This window comes from Centropristis striata, chromosome 24 (genome assembly GCF_030273125.1).
Source record: "Centropristis striata isolate RG_2023a ecotype Rhode Island chromosome 24, C.striata_1.0, whole genome shotgun sequence".
NCBI classification, from domain to species: Eukaryota; Metazoa; Chordata; class Actinopteri; order Perciformes; family Serranidae; genus Centropristis; species Centropristis striata.
Window position 1 is genome coordinate 2,688,791 of NC_081540.1, and position 27,854 is coordinate 2,716,644.

The window sequence follows — 27,854 nt, forward strand, 5'->3', positions numbered from 1 at the left end:
TGGACATGGAAACTTCTGGAAAAGCCAAAACTTTAGAGTCCAGCTGACAGCAGGGAAACATGCTGCTTCATTTTTATGGTCATGAAGTCGTGCTCCGACACTTTCGTGTGATTTTGAATATGATACAAAGAATTATTAAATTATTGCATTGTTGTATTAATCCTGTTTGTAAGTCACATTTCTTGTTAAAATGATGCTTATAATGAGGTCAGGAGGTCGAGACGTACACATGGTCAGATGAAAGTCTTTATTTAAACTCTATGAAGAAAACAGAGCTGAAAGGAAACAAACATCCTAAAAAAATAAAGTAAAAAAAACAGGCTTATGATATTGTAACCTACATATCACGGGGAACAGACAGCCTTTTATTTGATCCTATATAGACAGATGGATTTGATACAAACTAACTGCATTATTATCAAGTTTGGAATGAGTCAATCAAGTATTTTATAACCAAATCAACAAGCACATGAACAGAGTGATCCAGTGGTGTGAAAATAAAAAAATAAATAACATTGTCATCAACGGGTGGTTTCTATTTACATCTTCACAATGTCACGAAGGAAACCAAAGCATCACTTTAGTTACATTCACCAGAATTTATTTAGCGGATGGTTTTAAAATGCAAATTTGTTTTTGACACATTGAAGTGATTAAGAATCTTTCTGACAGTCAATTAACTTTTTGCAAATACTTCAAGATATATCAAGATAACCTGCAGATAGGTTTACCATCAGAACAAGATATTATGAGGTTACTTTGTGCATGAAAACGAAGGAGCAACACATTGTTTACTCTCAGATATGATGTACACAGAACAACACCATTGAGCTTCTCCTTTCTGCAAGAACGTGGCAACAATGAGGCGAAACAGGCAGAAAGTAAAAAGCAGCTAGACATTTATCAGACATGCACAAATCAAAAGCAAGACAAAACAATAAGAAACAAGAAATTCTCTCACTGAAAAGAACTACAGAGATGCACAGGAACAACAAGATTCCTGCATGAAACCTTCTTTTTTTTTAAAGAGTCAGTAAATTAGAACTGCTCAAAAGTAGCGAAGCATCTCCGAGACAGAAGGAGCAGCAGGAGGAGCAGGTCCGACTGGAGGTTCAGAGGAATCACATGGGAAGCGCTTACAGAAAGTCACTAGAAAAAGACGGGCCAAGCCACCAAACGGGCTCCAGAAAGAGCTTCCAAAATTTGTTTATTTGGGCAGGAAGAAGAAGCAAACAGGGCTTTTTCAATCTGTGTTTGTCTCCCTTCTATGAACACGCCACAATATTTTTATTGTGGCTATAAGTGACAAAGTCAGATTGGGAAAAAGCTGCCAAGCAGTGCAGTTCAGTCTGCTTCCACAGCTGAGAGACTCAGAGCTGTCTCAAAGATATCTGGGGAGCTTTTCAGCCGTAGCGTGGAGCAGGTAACAGAAGACAAGCGGGAAAAGGCTTTTATAGGGGATTCAGCAGCAGCCGTTTCCTGCACGAAGCCTACAAAAGAGGCAAAGCGGAGCGGGGTGGCTCGGCATGCAGGAAAGTCCAACAAAGGGTTAGTGGCATGGAAGAAGCAGCTGGTTCCACGAGGAGAAGGCGGGAAATGTTAGGTCAGAGGAAAGAAAAGGTCGGTCCAGGAGTAGAGTTGTTCCGATTCAGATTCCAGTATCGGAAATTGCTCCGATACTGCAGAAAATGCAGCATCGGCGAGTACTGGAGTCCAGGCACCGATCCGATACCACCTAATTTATTAAATTAGTAATCTATTTACTGGTTCGCTCTGTTAAGCTTATATTGTGGCTGCACTTTGATTTAAATATATTCCTAGATTTATGCATTTAAGTTGCTGTTGCACTACTGTTTTGTATACTGTTTTATTTAAAAATAAATGGCTTAAATTTGCTGTATTTACTCATGTTTGACAAAGGGTTTTCTTTTTATAACATACTGGTATCGGATCGGTACTCGGTATTGGCCGATACCCACAGCACAAGTATCGGAAATCGGTATCAGGAAGGAAAAAATGGTATCTGAACATCTCTATCCAGGAGAGCAGCTGAACCCCAGAGACAGCTGCGATTTTTTCCTCTGTAGCCCGACGGGTCGGTTTAGGCAAGCTGAAGGGGAGGTTAGGATAGAGGGAGCTGAAGGGGAGGTTAGGATAGAGGGAGCTGAAGGGGAGGTTAGGGTAGAGGCAAGCTAAAGGGGAGGTTAGGGTAGAGGCAAGCTAAAGGGGAGGTTTGTTTAAAAGGAGCTGAAGGGGAGGTTAGGGTAGAGGCAAACTAAAGGGGAGGTTAGGGTAGAGGCAAGCTAAAGGAGAGGTTAGGGTAGAGGCAAGCTAAAGGGGAGGTTAGGGTAGAGGCAAGCTAAAGGGGAGGTTAGGGTAGAGGCAAGCTAAAGGGGAGGTTAGGGTAGAGGCAAGCTAAAGGGGAGGTTAGGGTAGAGGCAAGCTAAAGGGGAGGTTAGGGTAGAGGCAAGCTAAAGGGGAGGTTAGGGTAGAGGCAAGCTAAAGGGGAGGTTAGGGTAGAGGCAAGCTAAAGGGGAGGTTAGGGTAGAGGGAGCTAAAGGGGAGGTTAGGGTAGAGGGAGCTGAAGGGGAGGTTAGGGTATAGGCAAGCTAAAGGGGAGGTTAGGGTAGAGGCAAGCTAAAGGGGAGGTTAGGGTTGAGGGAGCTGAAGGGGAGGTTAGGGTAGAGGGAGCTGAAGGGGAGGCCGGGGTAGAGACACGCAAAGGAAGCCAGCGCCTCCTTCAGTAAATTGGCCGGGGCTGTTTCATGCTGTAGTGGGCCTCCGACGCCGACACATAGGCGGACTCGGGGAAAAAGTCCTCGTGGAATTCTGCCAGAAACCTAAAAAAAGAAAGGAGGGCGGGGAAGGGAAGGGAGGGAAATCTGGTGAGATAATTTGACTCCGACAATGCTCAGAAGGCCTCTCTCTGTTCACATTCAATATTCAACATAAGCTGTTTGTCATCTGATAGGCTTACATGAAGCGAAAAGCAATGACAGGAAAGCGTCTCGGATGTCAAGTCCCAGTTCACTTGGACTTCTGGTTTTTCCTCGATATCCCTAGCTCATTGCACGTAAATCCCAAACCTTTGCCCTCTGCCCGGCGGTATATATGTTGGACACAAAGCCCCCCTCATCCGTCCCTATAGCATCAGCAGAGAACCAATCGCTCTGACAGAAGAAACATGAGAATGACCGAGCGGCAGCCACAGAGGGAAGAGTGAAAAATCCCCCTCCTCCTCCTCCTCCCATCTAATCAGTAGCGGGGAAAACTAATCCGGAATCTTCTTAGTATCCGCTACTCGGCCAAATCCTCTAAATCTTGCCATCTCATCTTAGCTCCACCGGCCTTCCTAATCTCAATGCAAACAAATTATCCTCATCAGAGGAGAACTTAAGAACGCTTTGACAACCAATGACAAACAACCTAATGGGACAATAATGGGAATATTTGTGTCTTTATCAAAAGGCGAGAAAAAAAAGCAATGCTTCTTTTTTAAATATATTCATTCTCTGGTTTTCAGTCTCTGCTTTTTTTTTAAAGTGCTGTCATAAAAAAACGAGGTCACGTGGAGCGATGCGGTTGACTTCACTCCAAATTACAGACCTGTAACTTTCTCCAGTTTTTTGTTTGACGTTCCAAGATCATGTAAAACCAAAGTTATGATAGTTTTAATTTGATGGCGTGGCATTTTGTAAAAATGGAAAAAAAAAAGGGGGTCTAATTATCTGTTTCTATAAACAGACATGTTTTTATGGTAATTTTTTGTGTATATTTTTGTTTTTATGGTATTTTTTTGTGTATATTTGTTTTTATGGTAATTTTTGTGTATATTTTCATTATGGTAATTTTTTGTGTATATTTTTGTTTTTATGGTAATTTTTGTGTATATTTTTTTTATTATGGTAATTTTTTGTGTATATTTTTATTATGGTCATTTTTTGTGTATATTTTTGTTTTTATGGAAATTTTTGTGTATATTTTTGTTTTTATGGTAATTTTTTGTGTATATTTTTGTTTTTATGGTAACTTTTTGTGTATAATTTTTTTTATGGTAACTTTGTGTATATTTTTGTTTTTATGGTAATTTTTGGTGTATATTTTTGTTATTATGGTAATTTTTTGTGTATATTTTTGTTTTTATGGTAATTTTGTGTATATTTTTGTTTTTATGGTAATTCTGTGTATATTTTTGGTTTTTATGGTAATTGTGTATATTTTTGTTTTATGGTCATTTTTTGTGTATATTTTTTATTATATTTCAATTTTACCTTTATATGTTCATATTTGCACCACATTTTTCAGGTCTGAAACAGTTCATTTAGCATATTTGTGTTTTTTATTCTCATAAATACTATAATTTTATTTCAGATTTCATGTTTTTGGGGTAGTTTTGCGCTCAATATGTTAATAAAGTGGGTTAAAGTGAAAAAATAATTGTCAGATCATGTTGAAGTTGTGCTGAAATACCAAACATGGGTATAGTAAATATTATGTGGAATATAAAGGGCAAATAGGCTCAGACCCCAGAGGGTTAATTCCATTTTAACTCAATTCATTACGAATTTAAAAGAAAAGTTGAATCAAAGAGATTCATTGAAAAACACAGCTCAGGTTTCAATGCATTTTTTATTAATCAGAATTTTTTTGGGTGCCAGAAATTCAGCCTTGTGCTAATCTTTATTGCTGTTAGATCAGTAATAACACAAGGCAAGCCGCTTTAGGCGTACACATTGTAAATCAGCATAACGTGTGCGTACACATGTGCACACAGACACACACCCACACTTAATCATAATCATTCTTGCGGAGAAAGGGAGAGTGAGAGATCAACTGCGGCCAAATCCCAGAATGCACTGCACTCCAGTCTCTGCGACATCAATCAGTTTTTGCCCGCTCGGCACAATCTGCCACAAGGCTGATTTCAGAGTAAAAAAGACATAAAGGCTTTCCCAAAAGACAGACAGTTTGTGTCCTGCAGAGTCTCAAACACGGTGGAAATATTAATTAGTTGCTGGGAAAATGTTTTCTGTATTGAAACACTATCAATCCATCACAGAGGAGATTGAATCTGCAGAGTAATTTACACTTTTTAAGCACCTCGCTCCTCCATGCATGCAAGTTATTGTCACTGCCATTTTGCAGAATAATAATCTACGAGAAAGAGATGCACCAGTGATTTGCAGCCCAGTGCCACTGAAGTGAATTAAAATACTTTCCACCAAGGTTTTCTGGACTACTGATGACATTGCATGGCAAGCTTTGCCAAGAAGGAACTGCTAATGCTGCTGAAAAGAATGAGCTATTGCTATTTAGCAGAGTGTTACACTCTTGTGTTGTCAATGCAGCTTTAGAGCCCAAAATGTGATTCTCATGAACATGGTGCAGCTCATAGCAAAAATCCAAGAGCATTGAATACATATTTTATATTTTCTTTGACCCTTTATAACATATACAATCTAAAGTCACTGTTTAAAATGAATTTATAATCTATTTTTTTAAAAATTAAGGTATTTTCTGACATTTTTAGAGATACACAGAGCAAAATTCAATACCGGAACACATATTTAAATTGAAAAACAACAACAAAAGTTTTTTTTTCCCTTTGGCAATATGCTCAAGTGTAGCTGGTATCACCAAAATGTATTTTATTAAAATATACACATTTTAATGCAAACGATTCTATCATTAGCGTAACATTTAACCTTTTTTTTTGTCTTTTGTCATATTTCTTTAAGATTTGTTGGTATTTTTTGTCATTTCTTTGAGATTTGTTGGTATTTCTTGTCATTTCTTTATTTGTTGGTATTTTTTGTCATTTCTTTAAGATTTGTTGGTATTTTTTTGTCATTTCTTTAAGAATTGTTGGTATTTTTTTGTCATTTCTTTAAGATTTGTTGGCATTTTTTGTCATTTCTTTAAGATTTGTTGGTATTTTTTTGTAATTTCTTTAAGATTTGTTGGTATTTTTTGTCATTTCTTTAAGATTTGTTGGTATTTTTTGGTCATATCTCTGGTCTGGTCTTTATACATCGTTAAAAACCATTATATTTGATTATATTCTGTCAAATTATACATTTTTAAACAAATGTATATTTATTTTTATAAAGTTTATTAAATATTTATTGTATACAAGTGTGGGGGAAACCATGACATTTTTATCTGTTCGAAAATATTATTTTTTAACACAAAACAATGAATTGTGCCTCATTATGGCTACATTGTTCATTCATATAAAAGTGAAATATATCTAGTTGAATAAAGTTTGTCCTTATAATCTTCACAGACAGAACTTAGACTGGCTTCCAGAGAATCAAAGAGGAAAAAAAAAAAATGTGTGCATGACATATGTAGATGCATGCTGGAATCACTGCACACACACACACCACTCTCTGATATGAACGCCAGCTCGAGCTATTTTCAGAAGACCACCTAATGATTTAGTGGCACGAGTACTGAGCGGTTTATTTATTTATATGCATTTTTTTTGGTTGAGTAGTGGGATAGAGGTAATTGTGTCCCTGTGCACGCTCTGTGGAGAGTGGAGGTGTTGCTCCACAGCACGGCTCGGTGGCAGGTGGAGGTGTTGCTCCACAGCACGGCCCGGTGGCAGGTGGAGGTGTTGCTCCACAGCACGGCCCGGTGGCAGCAGGCGGTACTGCGTGGCTTTGATTAGAGAATGAGAGGAGCTAAATCCCCCAGGTTTGGGACCGGCTGAACTGAAGATCGCTAGGGAGGATTTAAAGATTAGACTCCCGCGCTTGTGTAACGCCCACTCATCTCCCGCCCTCTAACACATGCTCTTTCTCACTCCCTCCCCCCTCATGTTCTCATTTACTTACTCCTCCTTGCCTTTTTTGTTTTGGTGAATCTCTTTTGGAGCATTCATAATTTCCTGACAGTCACTATTTTTGTCTCTCTAAGACTTATATTCTTATTTTACTTTGCTACTTTGAAGCAGGGCTCCAAACACTCAGTTTGCATGATGACGGTCTGAACAGAAGATGCAAAAGTGGCGTCTCGTCTTTTCACTTTTTATTCCGTGTTTAGGCGTTTTCAGGAGGAAATCTGCTGCATACGGTGACGCTAAAGTGTGTGGAATCGGATTGGGTATGCATGCCAGGTGGCATCACTTAAAGCAGGGGTCTCAAACCCAAATTACCTGCGGGCCGCTGGAGGCAGTATCAAAATGACCCAAAAAAAGACACAAAATTACTAAAGACACAAAAATGACAGAAAAAAAACTAAATTCCTTAAAAAAAAAAAAAAATACACAAAATGACAGGAAAAAAGACACAATTACTAAAAAAAGACAAAATTGTTACCAAAAGACACAAAATGTCCCAAAAAAAAAAAAAAGACAAAATTACAAAAAAAGACCAAATACCAAAAGACACACAATGACAGAAAAAAACTAAATTACTTAAGATACAAAATGACCCAAAATGACCAAAAAAGACACTAAATTACCAATAAAAGACAAAATTATATAAAAAAAATAAATAAAGACACTAAATTACCAAAAACAGCACATTAAACTTTCATATCAAGGTGGGGGCCACAAAATATCGTCACGAATATCGTCACAAATCGGCCCGCGGGCCGCGAGTTTGAGACCTGTGGTCTAAACGAAAGGCACTTCCGAGATGTACATCTTTTTGGATATGATGCACAACAAGAGCATCAGTGCATTGCAAAATGTTTCGTTCTGTAAGAAAGATTTAGATTCCCAGTTTGAGTCCCATGGTCTAAACAAAAGGTACTTCTGATAAAATATTTTGTCGTTTTTACCTCCTCGTGTATTCTTATTTTATTTTCCTACTTTGAAGCATTCTCCAAACACTAAACCAGGTTTAAAACCTCCATCTGTTCTAGAGACTGATGTCTGACAGTTTGTGTGTCTCTCCTTGTGAAATGAGAACTTCTTGCAGCTCAAGCGTTGGTTAATGAACTGTGCGGGTTATTAGCAAGGTGCATTTGAAGTCAAAGTGCTTCCAATCTTATGTCCCGTTAATTGAATGCAGCACCTTGTCTTTTCAGTGATTTATCCTCTGTGGAATTACACACACACAGTCTCCGTCCACCTTCTTTTTAAGAAGAGGTTGAAATTTCAATATTACGCCTGAGTGTTTTAGTGAGAAACTGTAAGCCTTCAGGCCTGAGTGCACCAAATATTGGTACTTTCCCACCTCCACAGCGTGAAGAAGCCTGAAACCTGTATTTAATCTCTCTCACCCGGTTTAATTAAATAGTTTCTGTCCCTCTCTCTCGCTTCGTAAAGCTCTTACCTCCGAGACCTTTTTGTGCATAAAAAATAATGACACATCTGAAGGAGATAATCACCAACCTGAGGAAGAGTTCCAGGTGCTTGACCAGCGCTCGGAGGTTCCTCTCGGGGATCTGCATCTTCCCCAGGATCTCAGGAAGCTTCACTGGAACCAGAGAAACACAGTGAGCAGGGGACAGAAGGAACAAAGAGACAAGAACTGACCAGAATGATACTTGAATCAGAAAATAAGAGGCAACTTTACACCTTAATCCTATTAAAACCACTGAAATATGACAAAAACAAACAACAAATCTTAAAGAAATGACAAAAAATACCAACAATTGTTCAAGAAATATGACAAAAAATAACAAATGTTAAAGAAATACGACAAAAAATGCCAACAAATGTTAAAGAAATACGACAAAAAAATAAATCTAAAGAAATATGACAAAAAATACCAACAAACCTTAAAGAAATATGACAAAAAATACCAACAATTGTTAAAGAAATATGACAAAAAATACCAGCAAATCTTAAAGAAATATGACAAAAAGTACCAACAATTGTTAAAGAAATATGACAAAAAATACCAGCAAATCTTAAAATATGACAAAAAATACCAACAAATCTTAAAGAAATTATGACAAAAAATAACAATTGTTCAAGAAATTTGACAAAAAATGGCAACAAATCTTAAAATGACAAAAAATACCAACAAATCTTAAAGAAATATAACAAAAAAGACAAAAAATAACAAATCTTAAAGAAATGACAAAAAATAAATCTAAAGAAATATGACAAAAAATACCAACAAACCTGAAAGAAATATAACAAAAAAGGACAAAAAAATTACAAATCTTAAAGAATTATGACAAAAAATAAAAAACAAAAACAAATCTTAAATAAATGCGACAAAAAAAAAAAAAACCTTAAAGAAATATGACAATAAATGACAAAAAATAACAAATCTTAAAGATTTGTTATTTTTTGTCATATTTCTTTAAGAATTATGACAAAAAATACAAACAAATCTTCAGAAAAAAGACAAAAACCCCAACAAATCTTAAAGTCACGTACCAAACAGGCGCAGGAGGTGCTGAGCCCCGTACAGGTAGGAGGGAGGGGGCGGCTGGTCGTGCAGAGGGTAGTTATCAGGGGTCAGTTTCCAGCTCAACACCTGGTGGACACACAGAGGACAGGAGGAAGAGTTTATAAAGTGGATCATTCACTCACTCTGACCATTTAAACTCATAACTTGTCTCCCTGCAGAGAGGGACCATTAGAGTAAAGAGCCTGGTGTCCTTGGACCAGAGAATGTTTCCCTTCCAGGTAATACTTCCTTCATCACACACATTATTTCATCACCTCATTAAGCTCATTGTTTCTGCGGCTCTCGAGGCCGTAGAAAGGACCACTTCGCTCTTTGCTTGGCGTCAAGGGCAACGGGGACGAGGAGCCGCTGTGCACCGGGGTTTCTGGGTAAAAGAACAGAACAACAACAGTGTTTTTACGGTTTAACTTCTAGCTGTGTGGCTCATAAAATAAACCAATGACAGCAAGAGTTACTGCAAGCTGTAAAAGTTTTAAAAGTTCTTTTTAGGAGAGTTTCTTTCGTCCCCTTTTAAAATTCTGCAGCACTTCAGAGGACGGACGTGAGGAAAGAAGGAAAATACCACCATCTAGTGGCCAAAACAGGTTACTATACATACAGAAAGTTCTCACGACATTGCACATTATAATACTGTATTCTGCCCTACAAAAAATTGAGTTATAATTATAAATTAAGTCATTGATGTCTGTTTTATCATGTGACAAAGTTTTAGATTCCAATTTTGATTTATTTCAGAGAAATAATGACATAAAAACCACAAAATCCAACTCAAAACCAAGAAGTAAATGCACTTACCACAGTCTGCTTTGGATATATATACCAATTAAAACATAAAAATAGAAATTATAAGTTTATTTGAAAGGAAAATTATTATCTAGATAGTAATGAAGTAAAAAAAGTGAGATAAAATGATATTAAGGCTAAAAAAATAAAATTGTAATATCAAGTCTAAAATATGCACATCTTTGAATAGAGTTGTTAAAAACTTTTAAATGCGCTGAAAACAAAATCAATTTGAAAATGTTTATTCAGTGAAAACAAAATTACTGCATTCTGTGCATTAATATGCATTAGTACCTTTTAGAGCAAAACCAGAGTGCACTAACTACATTTTTGGGGTCAAAGGTGAAATATGTCATGATTGTGAGCATAAATATTACATCACCCAATACATGTAGAAATAAGTGTCATACCACTTACCTACTAATAGCCCATTTGGCTGGCCAGTTAAAAAAACATTAAAAAAAACTTTTATGCAAAGGGTAAAACTGAGAAAAACTGCTTTAGATACTGCAGTTTGACCTTGTAGGGCAGAATAATGTGCATGCTGAGTTGTCAAACAGGTGAAACTGACTGACATCGTTAAGATCATTAGCTCCACCTGTGCTTTTCCTGCTACATCAACAGTTTATATAGAGTTATATCACCAAAGTAGGATATTTAACTGTTTTCTTACTTCTGTCGAGGTTGAGGAAGAACTTGGGCTGGGATGAAGACGGGTCCACCCAGCGCCGTTTGAGCTGCGGGGACGCCGTGGCGCTGCCTCCACCTGGATCAGTACAGAAATCATATAAATACCTCTGAAGTATTATCACTGTTACTATATGAACCACAATAATTTGTTTCTTGTCAAATAGAACTTCAGTGTGTGTGTGTGTGTATATATATATATATATATATTTAATGATTTTGGTTACTATCAAGAATGTTTCCATGACTGTAGATGTAAAAATGACAAAACAAATACACAAATTGGCCAAAAAGACACAAAATGACCAAAAATAAATTAAAAATGACCACTAAAAAGACACAAATTGACAAAAAAGAAAAAAATGACCAAAAATGACACAAAATGACCAAAATAGATGTAAAAATGACCACTAAAAAGACAAAATGATGAAATTAACTCTTAAAACAAGATCAAATTCTAATTTTGTATATTTGACTAAAATTGACCAAAATAATGAGAAAAAAAAGAAAAGTATATATACATTTTTTGGTCAGTGAGTTAAAAGGTGAAAAAAAAGTTAGTAATAACTTTTTTCTACATGTCTTAAAAACAGTCTTGTGTCATGGGGTCCTTTTTGACCCCTGAGGACCATGGTTGTTATACTTTTTTTTTTTTTTTTTTTTAGGAGTACACAACAGCTAATAAAACATTCAAGAATAGATTTCCCTTAATGCACGATACAGGTTTGGATTTTCAAAATAGCAGTAAAAACCCTATTACTACACATGCACTTTTCTATGTATATTAGTGTTGTTCTCCCTGTTATTTATGTTCCTTCTTGTCTTGTGTATGTTGTGATGTGAGATATGTGAGCATACCAGAGCACATTCCTATCAGCTGTATTTAATAAATAAAACTTGAAGCATTACCTCCACTGCTGCCCTCGGCGGGCCGGTCCCCTCCGGACGTGTTCCTGGTGGAGCGTCTCAGCGACTGGGACTGGAAGGAGATACAGTCCATGTCGGGGTGGCGGCGGCGCTTGGGGGTGGGGGCGGGGGGCCGTGGGCGTGGTGGCAGATATGTCACTCAGAGCCGGTTGGCTGTCGGTGGACTGGGGGGTGGGGGGGTTGTGACCCGGGGGACTCGGGCTGCGTTCTCTCTGGGCGCTGCAGACAATATGGAGGAGAAAAAGGTTTATAGGCTGCTGAGGACATCACAGAAAAGCAGAAAGAGTTTTCTGAGGCCTCGTTTACACCAGGATACTTGCAGGTAAAAACGACAAATTTTATTTTATGTGAAATGCCTTTCGTTTAGACGGTGACGACGTTTTTGGGGCTGAAAAACACAAAAAAGTGCCTCCAGCCTCCAGAGAGTAAAACTGTAATCCGCTCCGCCGTAGTGTGTCCGTCTACACTGACAAGACACAAAACTCTTTTCTTTTGTCATAATTTTGTGTCTTTTTTTGTCATAATTTTGTATCTTGTCAGAATTTGTGTCCTTTTTGTCACTATTTTGTCTTTTTTGTCACAATGTGTGTCTTTTTTGTCATTTTTTTGTGTCTTTTTTGTCATAATGTGAGTCTTTTGTCGTGTCTTTTTTGTCATAATTTGTGTCTTTTTTTGTCATAATGTGAGTCTTTTGTTGTGTGTCTTTTTTGTCATAATTTGTGTCTTTTTTGTCATAATTTGAGTATTTTTTGTCATAATTTGAGTATTTTTTGTCATAATTTGAGTATTTTTTGTCATAATTTGTGTCATTTTTGTCATAATTTGTGTCCTTTGTCATAATTTTGTGTCTTTTTTGTCATAATTTGAGTATTTTTTGTCATAATGTGTCCCTTTTGTCAGAATTTGTGTCCTTTGTGTCTTTTTTGTCAGAATTTGAGTATTTTTGTCATAATGTGTCCTTTTTGTCATAATTTGTGTCCCTTTTGTCACTATTTTGTCTTTTTTGTCACAATGTGTGTCTTTTTTGTCAGAATTGTGTCTTTTGTCATAATTTATGTCCTTTTTGTCATAATTTTGTGTCTTTTTTGGCATGGCATGATACCCAATCCAATTCACACACTTTAGCCTCACCGTATGCAGCAGACTTCCTCCTGAAAACGCTCGTCCAAACGCAGAATAAAAAGCGAAGACGAGACGCCACTTTTGCACTTACTTGCTGGAGCAGGGGGAGCTTTCGTTGGCGGCCAGGAAGAGTCTGGAGGAGCTGACCTTCTTGAACTGGGCTTGTTCACAGGGGTAGAGGAGGATCATGGGTAATGTGAAGTCAAACGTGATCCTCAGGCCGTCCACCATCTCCTTACACAACTCCTCGCTTCAAACACAACAAGAAAAAGGATTATTATCAGAATCAGGCAGTCAGTCTGGGCCAGATGGACAGGTTAATCCTAGACATTAAAAGAAACATGTTTTGAATGTTTTTGTTCAGAGTGTGAGGCTCACCTCTTCTCCGGAGGAACCGGCTGGGGGCTGCTGTTCTGCGTGGTGTTCTGTTGGCGTCTGTATCTCTCGTTGGCCATGAAAGCTTTGTTGATGGCAAAGTGTTTGACGTAGGACTCCAGGATGTGAACCACGTTGGTCTGACAGGGAACCATCACCAGCTGGGAGAGGAAAACACAGACAATCACAGAATATTCTCTAAACTTTAAAACAAACTTCACTGTGTACCAGGAGTCCCAGTGTCTCGTACCTTCTTCCTCTTGTTGATGTAGAAGCAGTCGTCCTCCAGTTTCTTCTTCAGAGCGTCTGGGATGTTGATGTCAACGTGGACGATCTTCTCCTCACATTCCCTTTTAACATTAATGTCCGGCTCCACTCTCTGAAACAAACAAGATATAAGCAAGGTTCAGACAATTTTTGAGTAGTCAAATTCAAGCACTTTTCCAGGACTTTCTAGGTCCAATTTCAAGTTTTTCAGTATCATACAACGGTTGTAAATTGCATGTTTTAGATGAGTACTTACATGCTAAAAGGGGTATTTCACTCAACCATACCGACAGCGATGGTTTTACACTTTTAACAACCAAAAGTACAGTTTGCTAATCACAATATTCAATTTAGTATGTTTTTCATTGAACATGTGATTATCTATAGTCAGATTGCAAGAGTAATACAGTAAGAATTTCAAGCATTTTCAAGCACTTTATCCAAAATCCAAGAACTTTTCAAACCTTGAAAACACAATATTAAAATTTGAGCATTTTCAAGGATTTCAAGCATCAGTATGAATCCTGAATAATCCTTAAGTCCATAGAAACTAAGAGGATGTGGTTTTCAAAAGGACAGACTGGCTGAACAGGTACGTTTACTATAAATGGAGTGAAGGAAGACAGTGAACAGTTCTTTCTGAATACACGCCAGACAGATCATCAAATAAAGGTCTCCTCACCATATAACCCAGAATAAACACTAAAGCAGCTCATGGTGCCTTCAGTCATTATGGTCCTACTCTCTGGAATTCTTTACCACAGAAAACAGTGCCTTCCTTTAAAAGTAGACAAAAAACACATCTTTCTTCTCAAGCTTTTAGTTAGGTAAAGGGTGAAAGCATTACCGCATTTCTACCATTAAAACCTGTTGGGCACTGTTGTGTTATTCTACCATTAAAACCGGGAAAGAGGATACGTCGTTTTGTAGTATTTGTAGTTTTTTCCACCTATTTTCGGTCTCTTGACCAATGAAATGCATCAGAATACATGTGGGAGTGTCGCAATGCATCATGGGACTTTTCCAGAACTTTGAAATCATCACCAAAAAAAGACAAAAAATTACCAAAAAAGAAACAAAATGACTAAAAAAGGACACAAAAAGACACAAAATGACGACTATAGTGGAGGGAGCTCAGATATAACAGCTATAATCTCTCAAATACTTTTTGAATTTCATTTCTATCTGCTACAGAGGCTGAAAAATCTATTATTTAGTAGGAAGAGTTGACACTTCTGTTGATTTACAGAAAAACTTCAGGTTTTAGGGGCTTATTTGAAAATCACCCAGAGGTTTTACAGGCAGTTTTTCCAGCCGTTTTAGGCCTAAATGGATTAAAAGCAGTACTATTGTTGTTTCTTTTAACAATGATAATACCACTACCTCTTACCCTACTCTACCCTCATTTTTTTAATGCTGTATTATATGTTTTTAATGTATGTCACAATGATTTATTTTATCTGTTTTATATATAATGTTAAGTAAAATCATACATGACAGAAATATACAATATACATACACTAAACATTGCATTAAGCACATTGAGTCTTTTTTTGTCAATTTGCGTCTTTTTTGGTAATTTCACATTTTTTTTGGTCAATTTGTGTCTTTTTTCAGTCATTTTCACATCTACAGTCATGGAAACGTTCTTGATAATAACCAAAATCATTATGAATAAAACCATGGAAAATGTCTAAGATCAGCTCTTAAATTAAACTCTTATTAGATATTTTTGTTGTTATCATATTTGTCCTAAAAAAAATGTACCTTTAGTTGTACCAGGCATTAAAATGAACAAGACATTGAAGAAAACAATGATCTACCGCTACCTCTTACACGACTCTACCCTCATGTTTATGCTGTATTATATGTTAATGCAATGTTTAGTGTATGTATATTGTATATTTCTGTCATGTATGATTTTTACTTTAAGCACATTGAGTCTTTTTTGGTCAATTTGTGTCTTTTTTAAGTCAATTTGTGTCTTTTTTAAGTCAATTTGTGTCTTTTTTTAGTCAATTTCACATATACAGTCATGGAAACAATCTTGATAATAACCAAAATCATTATGAATAAATGTTTCGACTTGATTTGTTACCATTTTGTTGATATCCTCAGAGAAAGTGCTGTCGCCACTATTTGAAGATTCAGGGTCCGAGTCGTCCCCGTCACTACTCTCTGAAGATGAAATCAAACCTGAGATAGATAAAATATGAAGGGATTAATGGGATTGTTTAGGGGAAACTGGGAGCAAAAAACACACAAAAAAAAGAGAGAAAGTTTCCTCACATGGGTCATCACTGTCGTCCTCCTTCGGGAGAGTCTTCAGAGAGGATTTAGTACCAGACTGACGACGCCGCCGCTTGGCCCATACCCTTCTCTTCCTACAGCCGGACAGAAAAAATAAGTATTTCAATGATTCTGCTCTTTCTACAAAGAGAGAGATGTCTAAGTGATGTGCACACAAGAAAGTATACTCAATGGTAGGGTTGTCACGGTACCGATACTCAGGAAAATATTCAATACTCGATACCAGAAATATAAAAACAAAGGCCCTTAAACCTTTATCAGGCAAAGAACTATATTTGGTAACTTCAGGTAATATTTCAAGAAAAAAGCTGCAAATTTACTAGATTAAAGTGGCAAATCTACAAGAAAAAAAGTTGCAGATTTAAGAGATTTAAAGTGGAAAATCTGTGCGAAAAAAGTTGCAGGTTTACGAGAAAAAAGTGGGAAAAAAAACAACTTTTTTCTCCCAGATTCACCACTTTAACCCTTAATAGGACACTCATTGAAATACTTGCAAATTCCAAATTTCAACCCTAGAGAATATTGGATGATATTACATTTTTTGAAGATTTATGAGATTTAAAGTGCTGAATCTGCTACAAAAAAGTTGCTTTTTTTCACTTTTTTCTTGTAAATCTGCAACTTTTTTCGCACAGATTTTCCACTTTAAATCTCTTAAATCTGCAACTTTTTTTCTTGTAGATTTGCCACTTTAATCTAGTAAATTTGCAACTTTTTTCTCGAAATATTACCTGAAGTTACTAAATTCTAAATTAACAGAACCAAACAGGTTAAATATTTATAATAAAAAACAGTTGTGCATAAAGAAACTGCAACTATGATAACAAGCTTCAGATACTTTTGAAAATGAGTATTGTATCCGGATACAACGTTTTTGTATCGATACTTTTTACTGTTTTCGATACCACAAGGATAAAAACAAAGACCCTTAAAATTATTAACAAGAAAAATGCAACATGTAAAAATTAACAGAACCAAACAGGTTAAATATTTATAAAAAAAAACAGTTGTGCAGGCCTGAGGTAGTGCAAAAAAAAGAAAAAAAAAATACAATAAACAATAACAATTAGAACAATATTTTGCATGCTGTGCACAATATTAGGCAGGCTTGATAAGTCGACTTTTCTCTGCTTCATTCTGGGAATTTAAAGAGAGAAAAAAACACTTTGATTATGGAAGTAAATCTGTGTCATCGGAGTTTGAAATAAAAAAAGACGTTGAATTTTTTGCAGATGAATTTTTAACACTGAAAAACGTTCAGATACATAATTTAAATGCACAAATATTCAGTGCTAGAAATTCAATGTCTTTTATTTCAAACTCCGATGACACAGATTTACTTCCATATTTCATCAAAACTTTTGAAAATGAGAATCGTATCCGGATAGATACGTTTTAATATCGATACTTTTTTTGAGTATGGATACTTTTGACAACCCTACTCACTGCTTAAATACACTGTGACGGTGTGTTTACCTCCACGACTCAATGAATGAACCTAATATGAACTTACATGCGACCTAGAGCTTTGCGAGCCAGTTTATGTTGCAATTTACGGTTTTCCTCAGTGTCCCTTAGGACATGATCCTCTGCAGCCCAACGATCCCAGCTACCCAAAAACACACACATGGAGGAAAGAAAAATCACACACACCTGCATGGTGGGACAGCAGCGTTTCATACATTGATGTACATGAGATTTGCAACAATCAACACTACAATGAGTATGACAGATTTAAAAAGTAGGAAGGTGACATTAACTCAGGTTCATGCAACGTTAATCAGAGCAAGATGGCTACCTTCTGTTCCAACCGTTGAAGTGAATCAGGTACTTTGGGATTCTTCTTCCATGTTCATCTGTACTAATCAGGACATCAAGGACCTGCAACGGAAAACCAAAACAGTATGTTAGTCTACTATGGGCCCCTGTGGTTTATTCAGGGTTCGTACACTTTAGCAGTGGTCAAATTCAAGCATTTTTCAAGGAATTTAAAGGTAAATTTTCAAGCTTTTCCAGTATCTTACACCTGTTGTAAATTGCATGTTTTAGATGAGTACTTACATACTAAAAGGGGGAGATTTCACTGAACCATACCAACAGCGATGGTGTTACACTTTTAGGAGGAACGGTCTTCAATTCAGATAGGCTACTCATTTTTTTTGGGTAATTCTGTGTCTTTTTTGTAATTTTGTGTCTTTTTAAGTAATTTAGTGTTTTCAGTCATTTTGTGTCATTTTTGTAATTTTGTGTCTTTTTTGGTCATTTTCTGTCTTTAAGTAATTTTGTTTTTTTCTGTCATTTTCTGTCTTTTTTTGGTTATTTTGATACCGCCTTTATCCAAAATCCAAGCGCTTTTCAAACCTTGACAATACAACATTTAAATTCAAGCATTTTCAAGGATTTCAAGCACCCGTACAGCCCTGTTTATTATTAAAAACATTGGTTACTCAAGTGTAGAGCTGCAACAATTATTCATTAATCAAACAATAATCAATTATTAAATTAACCATCAACTATTTTGATAATCCAAGATATCAATAAAAGAACATCTTATTTTTCCTTCAAACTCGGTATTCTACATTGTAATGCTACTATTGCAAGTTCAATACAATACAATATAGATTATGGATGTATGTTTTCTGTTTTTTCCTTTTTTTTAAAATCCTTTTAATGCTTTTAATCTGTAGCACTTTGAGATTTCCTGTAATGTAAAGTGCATTATAAATAAAATGTATTATTATTATTATTATTGTTGTTATTATTATTATTATTAATACACGACTTTGAGCTTCTGACACCACTTTAAATCACAAACATGCAGTTAAAGAGTTAATGCTAACAGTTAGCCTCAGTTAGCACCGATGTAAACAAACCCTCGTTAGCGTTAGCATGCTAACTAGCCTGCTAACCACATTGCGCACTTATACGTTAATAAAATACTCAAAACCAGCCGAAGCTTTATCTTCTGTTTTAACACATCACCTTCATTATCTTCCTTGTCATGTATCATGTATTTACACTAAAATGACTCGATAATAACTTTAATAACGGATTTGTCAGTGATGGAGGTAAGCTAGCTGGATGCTAATGTGTTGATGTTTGTTTATTTGTTTAACTAGTCTGCACAAAAGTGACGCAGCTGTAATAACTTGACTATTTGATATAATATGACAGCTCTTGCGTTGATTTAAAGAGCCATATTGCATGCATTTGTGTTATTTTGCCTGATCAAGCAGCCTAAATATAAACCAACTAAACACAGCAACTATGTCATTAATCTTTACTGAGGTAACTTAAAGCTGAATCATGCATTTCAAGAAGAAACTCTGCAGGAAATAAACCACTTTAAGACTCGTTTTTAGGGCCTAAGTGGCTGTTAGAGTCGGTCCATGCGTCCTGCACGCTCTGCAGAAACAACCTGCTCTTCTTCTATAAATGTATCAATAACTAGGAAATAAACTACCAGAATAAACATTACCTTAGCGTCATACAGGACTTTAGCCTTGGTGGGGTCGGGCTCGAAGCACAGGACTCGCTCTCCTTTGTGAAATTGATATTTAATTCCCCGCGAATTCATTTGTTCATGGCGACGTGTGGGAGAGGGGGCATCGCTCTACGCCGTTTTATAGACCGGGAGGCTGGAATGCAGCCTGGCGGAGGAGCCGGACAGCCCGTTTCATGAGAAGACACGCCCACACTGACGATTCTAACCAATCAGCAGCCGTTTAGGAGGTGTGCGGGGGGAAGTGGGCGTGTCCAAACGTCAGAGAACCCGCAGATAGAGCTACTTGCTGAAAACAGTTGAACCTTGCTGGAGGCAGTATCAAAATGACCAAAAAAGACACAAAATGACCAAAAAAAGACACAAAATGACCCAAAAAACACACAGAATTACCAAAATAGACACAAAAGTATGAAAGAAAGACACAAATGACCCAAAATAGACACAAAATTACCAAAAAAATATACAAAATTACCAAAAAAATACACAAAATTACCAAAAAAGACACAAAATTACCAAAAAAGACACAGAATTACCAAGAAAGACACATAATGACCAAAAAAGACACAAAATGACTAAAAGAAATACACAAAATGACTAAAAAAAGAACACAAAAACACAAAATGACCAAAAAAGACACAAAATTACTAAAAGAAATACACAAAATGACTAAAAAAAAGAACACAAAAACACAAAATGACCAAAAAAGACACAAAATTACTAAAAAAAGACAAAATTATTACAAAAAGATACAAAATGACCAAAAAAGACACAAAATTACTAAAAAAGACACAAAATTACCAAAAAGACACAAAATTACAAAAAAAAGACACAAAATTACCAAAAAAGACACAAAATTACCAAAAAAAGTAACTAAAGGGACCTTCCACACACAACACGGTAAAGTGCCATTCATATAAAACTCACATTAAACTTTCATATCAAGGTGGGGGCCACAAAATATCATCACGAGGGCTGCAATTGGCCCGTGGGCCTTAAGTTTTAGATACATTTGTGGTTATTAAGTCCGTTTTTGTTTCACATTAAAAACATTATTTTAACTTATTTGTTTTGTAACATCTTGGGGAGAATTAATAGATCCTGCACCTCTGTAAGAAGAAATATGGCTCTGATTCCTCCATATTAATTGACAGCATGTCATGAGTTCTGATTCCTCTGTTATCATCTCCTTTTTAAACATGAGGCTTTAATAAACAAACAGCACAGAAGGTTGTTTTCATGTCTGCATTTTTATTAATGATACAGAAAATCAACATGTGATCCTGGTTGTCCCTTTCAAATAAAGAGTTACTCACTGCTGCTCTCCAGTGGTGAGGACAGGTCAGTGCAGCAGAGAGAAAAAAATATATATTTTTTCATGATATACTATGACATTTGTCACACATTTTGTTCTTAATAATGAAAGAAGAAGGTTGGTTTGTTGAAACATTTATGCATGAAACATTTGAACATGCACAGAACCCTAAGGCAGCATTAAATTAAAAGAAAAAAAAAGAAAGCAGTGCAATTCCTAAATCTGGCCACTAGGTGTCAGTATAGGAACATACCTGGTTTAACAATACTGCAAAACATGTGTAACTCATTTTTACTATGATTCACCTGTGTTTATGCCACTCTTAATCACACATTTTGCCAATATCTTCATAATTTCCACATTTATATAAAAAAAGTAGGTCCAAGGGATAAAATTTCCCCAAAGAGGAAAGCCATCTGTGTCTGTTTAGGGATCCATGACATGAAAATTGTAAAGAACCTTTAGGCCATTTTATAAGACTATAGCAAATTACCTCTATTCCAACTCTGCTGATCATATTCTAAGATTAAATATATTTTTTAAAAGCACCCTACACAAATATAGCAACCCGGGTATCTTACCTTAGAGGAGGAAAACATGTTGTTTTGGTATTCAGTTAACACGGTTTAGGGAAGGAACCTTTTCCTTGAGGCAAAATACAGCAAAAGATAATTCACCATGTCTTAATAATCTAATCTAGCTCTATTGGAACAATATGGTGGCTCCTATACAGTATAGGGATGTTTACATGTGCAGCCAGGGACACGTGAAATCTTGGTTTTTTTATAGTTACATTGCTGCAGGGAACATACTGTGTGTGTTTTAATTTACTGCAAGTTTGCAAACACATTTTAACCCTCCGGAGTCACTTAAAGTACCAAAGCATGACTTCTTCATGACACGTAAGACTGGAGACAAGGTCAGATATATTTAGTATAAAATGATAGAACTGGATGTAACCCTCTTATATGTTGTATTTGCAACCTGTGTTCACATCTGCAACATTTCAAATTCTTAAGTAAGCATGATCATGATTTGGAAGTTTAAAAAAACCCAAACTGATTCAAAATCACATTTTATGTAGGACTAAAGGCCTAAAAAAGATGCAAAATGACACAAAATCACTAAAAAAAGACACCAAAAGACACAAAATGACAAAAAAAAGACACAAAATGACCAAAAAAGACACAAAATGACAAAAAAAAAGACACAAAATGACAAAAAAGACACAAAATTACTAAAAAAAGACAAGACAAAAATATACAAAAATACACAAAATGACCAAAATTGCTACGTTAAACACACAAGACACAAATAAAATAGACTCCCACTAGAACTAGAATTCAAAATCACATTTTATGTTGGACTAAAGGACTAAAAAAGACACAAAATGACTAAAAAAAGATAGAAAATGACAAAAAAGACAAAATGATTAAAAAAAAGATACAAAATGACAAAAAAGACACAAAATGACAAAAAAAGACACAAAATGAATAAAAAAGACACAAAATGACAAAAAAGACACAAAATGACAAAAAAAGACATAATGACCAATAAAAGACACAAAATTACTAAAATAAGACACAAAATGACCAAAAAAGAAACAAAATGACACAAAATAACCAAAAAAGACACAAAATGACCAAATAAAATAGAGTCCCACTAGAATAAAAACCAGAGTTGATGACAGGATCAAACACAATCACAAGATCACATTTATGTTGGTTTTTCTTTGTTTCTTTTTGGTTCTAAATGTTTTAATCCAGTAAATCAGAACAAAAAATGAATTATTATTAGGATTCAAAATGACTATGAAGATAAACAAAACAACTAGAGACACATAATAATACAAAAACAACCAACCAGACAAGAAATAACTACAAAAAAACAGATAAATTACAAAGTAAGTAACTACAAAAAAACACTAGAAAAACACTGTAAAAGGCCTTTTTCTCGTCTGTGATGATTGTATAATTCTCTAATAATTTGTCCGTGCTTCATATGTTGAAGACAATGTGAGCTTTATGCGTAACCATGGAAACATCTAATGTGAAACAGTGATCATTTGACACAGTGTCAGAGTCTATCAGACAGATTCAGAGTGGAAGAGAAGGGGAATAAATCACTGGAGCTCCACTCTAGCCAGTAACTCTCATATACACTCTGTCCATATTTGGTCTACAATAGTAGAGCACCAGCGCCTCAAACCGTTTTAAGCAGAATGAGCCCAGATTGAGCTCCGGCTGCACAGACATGGTTTCCTGTGCACATTTCATTGTCCGAGCCGCTTACACAGATATGAGTGAAGAGGTCACGAGGTCAGGAAACAAAAGAAATCACATTACTTTTAGACCTGAAGCAGCAATAGAGGCTCTATTTTTATCTGACAGTTAACATGATTAATGCTGGAGCTGATTTATTCCAGATTTATTTCTCTATCCAGCAGATAAATAATTCAATTATGTTTGGTGATTTAAATCTGAAGTAGTTTAACTCTGTGGAGTCTTTCTATCCTGCCTGTATTCACACTTAAAACATGTTTAAATACCATGTTGGTATATTTTTTTCACCTATATGACCTAATAATAATATATTTTTTATTCTGACTTTCTGGATTAAAACATTTAGAACCAAAAAGAAACAAATAAAAACCAACATAAATGTGATCTTGTGATTGTGTGTGATCCTGTCATCAACTCTGGTTTTATTCTAGTGGGACTCCATTTGATTTGGGTCTTGTGTGTTTAGCGGAACAATTTTGTCATTTTGTGTCTGATTGTGTCTTTTGTTTAGTATTTTTGTGTATTTTTTTGGTCATTTTGTGTCTTTTTTTGGTCATTTTGAGTCTTTATGTGTCTTATTTTAGTAACTTTGTATCTTTTTGTAGTCATTTTGTTCTTTTTTTTCGTCATTTTGTGTCTTTGTCTTTTTTTGTCATTTTGCGTCTGTCTTTGTTTCTTGTTGTAGTTATTTTGTGTCTCTGTGGGTGCATCAATTCTCTTTTTGGTCATTTTGTGTCGCTCTGTAGTTGTTTTGCATCACTTTCTAATAGTTTTTGGTCTTTTGTAGGTATTTTTTATCTGGTTGTTTGCCCTTTTCAAAGTTGTTTTGTGTTTATTTTTAGTCACTTTGTGTCTGTGGTTGTTTTCCCCCTTTTTAAAGTTGTCCTGAGCCTCTTTGCAGTTGTTCTGTCTCTTTTTTTTGGTCCTCCTGCGTCTCTTTGTAGTTGTTTTGCATCACTTTCTAATTGTTTTGGTCTTTTGTAGTTCTTTTTGGGTTTTTCTCTGGTTATTTTGTAGCTGTTACGAATGTCTTTGCACTTTTTTAAAGTTGTTTTGTCTTTCTTTGTAGTCATTTTGTGTCTGTGGTTGTTTTCCCCTTTTTATAGTTGCTATGAGCAACTTTTTTGCATCTTTTTGTCTTTATTTTCTTCTCTTTCTTTGTAGTTATTTTCTCTTCCTGGTATATATGAGTCCGTCAGTCGGCCCCCTCAGTAATCCAAAATCAACAAAATAAAAAAATCACAGCTGCTGCATGGGTTTATATGTTCTAAATCTATGCTAAAACAACATATCTGCCTCCTAAATTATGCACTATTGTTCTTTATGCCTGTTGTTTTTGGCTTTGACCCTGAATATGGAGGAGTATTAGTCCAGGGCAGTAATAACGCCTCAGGTTCTGGCTTCTTTCCATAAACATTTCTTTAATAAACTAATGTGGAACATTGTGTTTTCTTTCTATAATTCCTGCTCCTGTGTTTTCCCTCGTCTCGTTCTGTCGCCCTGCAGACTGTTTTTAGCCGGGTCGAATCTATCTCAGCTGTTATCAGTGTCATGTCATGCTGTGTTGTGTGTCTGTGTGTGAGTGTGTCATGCGGCGAAGCTTCATAAGCTCCTTTATCACCCTCCTCTGCAGGCTCCTGCTGTCTCTTTTCATTTTTCCCATACTTTCACACACTGGGCCACACACACAAGCTCCTTCTCTCACACACTCTCTCTTTAACCCTTTAATGCACAACATGGTCTGAAGTGACCCCACTAGGTTTTTGTGTTCTATATATTTGCAATAAATTAATTTCATCATTCAGTTTTGCAGGTTTTCCCCCAAATAACTTCATCATACGTCCTAATTTTTTGTTTTAATTTCTTACTTTTTGAGTAAAACCCCCTTTTTTTTCTTATTTTTATTTGTGTCTTGTGTGTTTAGTGTAACAGTTTTGGGTCATTTTGTGTCCTTTTTGGTCATTTTGTGTCTTTTTTTTGGTCATTTTGTCTCTTTTTCCAGTCATTTTGTGTCTTTGAAAGTCGTTTTTTGGCTTTTTGTAGTCATTTTGTGTATTTTTTTGGTCATTTTGTGTCTTTTTTTAGTCATTTTGTCTCTTTTTTTAGTCATTTTGTCTCTTTTTAAGTCATTTTGTCTCTTTTTTTGGTTATTTTGTCTCTTTTTTTTGTCATTTTGTGTCTTTGTAAGTTATTTTGTGTCTTTGTAAGTTATTTTGTGTCTTTTGTTGTCATTTTTTGTCTGTCTGTCTTTTTTTTTTTTTTAGTATTTTTGTGTCTTTTTTAAGTCATTTTTGTGTCTTTTTGTATCCACCTTGTGTCTTGTTCTAGTTGTTTTGCATCACTTTCTAATTGTTTCGGTCTTTTGGAGTTCTTTTTGTGTCTTTCTGTAGCTATTATGAATGTCTTTGCAGTTGTTTTGTTTCTTGTTGTAGTTATTTTGTGTCTCTTTGTATCCACCTTGTGTCTCGTTCTAGTTATATTGTATCACTTTCTAATTGTATTTGTCTTTTTGTAGTTTTTTTCTCTTGTTGTTTGCCCTTTTTTGCAGTCGCTTTGCAACTCTTTGTATTTGTTTAGTGTTTCTCTGTGCTCATTTTGTATCACTACGCTTCTAATGCATGAGGTCATTTTTGACCCATGTGTGTAAACTTGATGTAATAATACAAAAACTATATATCTTCATAAAATATGAAAGTAAAAATGGATATAATGATCTGTTGTAATAAAAAACGGGTCATTTTGGACCCATGCTGTGCATTAGAAGGTGTTTATATCTTGTGCATCAAAGGGTTAAAGAGATGAGTTTCTTTAATTAATAAGCTCATTCTCATAAAAGTAATCATGCAGTCAGACACACTCATCAGACGGGCAGAAGGTCACACAGACAGACATGATTTAGCCGGGGATGAAAATAGGCATATTAATCTTCCCATTAATCCAGCTCGCTGTCTGGGAATAATAAGCCTATCAGTGGAGCGTGCTGGCTGCTATTATTAGCCCAACAATAAGTGAGCCGCAGGATTAATAGTAAGTAGTAATAATATCTTCATACACCTGTGCAAGAAGCTGAACTCCAGACAGTTATTGACACAGATGCTGGTGGAGGAGTTCACTCATTTTAGTGTAAGAAGTTCACTGTGTGCACTGCAAAAAAAAGCCAAAAACAGTGATTTAAGTTGGTAAAACATGGAAATATAAATTATTATTGACATTTAGGGCAATAATGTAAGTTAGCACAACAAAGGAAGCCAGTTGTCTGCTCAAAAACAAGTTGGTGAGTTGTTGTTACTTATATCTTTAAGTTGGGGTTCACAACAAGGGACAATAGTTCTGATAACTCTTATTTCTTTGTTGTGAAATGTGGGAAAGCGGTGAAATTCTGTCATTAGCGAAAGCTAGTGGCTAACTGATGCTAACGGCTAACTGATGCTAGCGGCTAACTGATGCTAGCGGCTAACTGATGCTAGGGGCTAACTGATGCTAGCGACTAACTGATGCTAGCGTCTAACTGATGCTAGCGGCTAACTGATGCTAGCGACTAACTGATGCTAGCGGCTAACTGATGCTAGCGGCTAACTGATGCTAGCGGCTAACTGATGCTAGCGGCTAACTGATGCTAGCATCTAACTGATGCTAGTGGCTAACTGATGCTAGCGGCTAACTGATGCTAGCGTCTAACTGATGCTAGTGGCTGACTGATGCTAGCGGCTAACTGATGCTAGCGTCTAACTGATGCTAGCGTCTAACTGATGCTAGCGTCTAACTGATGCTAGCAGTTAACAGATGCTAGCGTCTAACTGATGCTAGCGGCTAACTGATGCTAGCGGCTAACTGATGCTAGCGGCTAACTGATGCTAGCGGCTAACTGATGCTAGCGGCTAACTGAAGCTAGCGGCTAACTGATGCTAGCGGCTAACTGATGCTTGCGGCTAACTGAAGCTAGCGGCTAACTGATGCTAGCGGCTAACTGACGCTAGCTGCGCTGCTTGTTACAGCTACAAGAGTAGCCATTAGCGTATCAATGCTAACTCAACATTGTGGTAGCAACATTAGCTGACATTTCATAGCGGCGTTACAATCGTGCCAATTCAGCACATTGCAGAAGTTAGCAGAAGTAAGGATTAAAAGTTATTACAATGTGAAATTATGAATTAAAAAATCTGAATTCAGAGTTGAGCAAACTAAAAAAAAAACTTAAAATATTTAGTTTAATTGTCCAACTTAAAATTTTATCGAAGTTTGTTGCCTTGAAATTTTGAGTTCACCCAACTTTTCTTTTTTTGCAGTGTGTGTGTGTGTGTGTTTTGAATTACAAATACAACAGGAAACAGACTTTTGTGCTTAATGCACAGATATGCAATATAAACTGAAATGATTCTGCATCCTGCTCAGCTGTATGGTCACTGGTTGTGGTTGTTGTTGATGTCAATGTACTATTTATTCATTTCTTCTACTGTTTTTGTTTGTATATATATGCCTATATACACATATATATATATATGCATATATATATATGTACTATGGATAGGCTGACTGTAAAACTGAATTGCCCTTCTGGGACTCATAAAGTATTCTGAATCTGAATGTGAAAGTTAAAAAGTGAGTGGTGCAAAAGTGGTTTTGAGGATAAAATGATGATTTTCTGAATGGAATTTGGTGGATGAGTCTAGTGAACGCCCACTGGAGATCATCTGGAGTTATTTACATCGTGTCAAGACAGAAAAAAGGAGGTGCCTCTAAATATAAACATACTTGGAGAGTTAAAAATAATACCCAAGTGCTTATTAATATAGTTTTTGACATGGAATTGGCTAGAAATAGAGCATGCAAACACATATCTGAAGGTTTTTTTCAACCCTCTTGCACACTCTTGCACACACACTCTGTCTCCTCTCTCCACTCTA

At 36.0% G+C, this 27,854-nt stretch overlaps 1 protein-coding gene across 1 annotated transcript; it reads right to left on the reverse strand.

Moving 5' to 3' along the window:
• Nucleotides 1-228: 228 nt before the first annotated feature.
• On the reverse strand, nucleotides 229-19,473 carry LOC131962866 (male-specific lethal 3 homolog). The gene is given in 15 exon segments (XM_059327959.1): nucleotides 229-2,840; nucleotides 8,348-8,432; nucleotides 9,347-9,446; nucleotides 9,635-9,744; nucleotides 10,837-10,929; nucleotides 11,760-11,886; nucleotides 11,888-11,996; nucleotides 12,991-13,149; nucleotides 13,278-13,435; nucleotides 13,525-13,653; nucleotides 15,640-15,737; nucleotides 15,831-15,925; nucleotides 17,365-17,460; nucleotides 17,650-17,732; nucleotides 19,330-19,473. Coding segments are annotated over 15 exon segments (1,641 nt in total). The 5' UTR covers nucleotides 19,429-19,473; the 3' UTR covers nucleotides 229-2,740.
• Nucleotides 19,474-27,854: the final 8,381 nt, after the last annotated feature.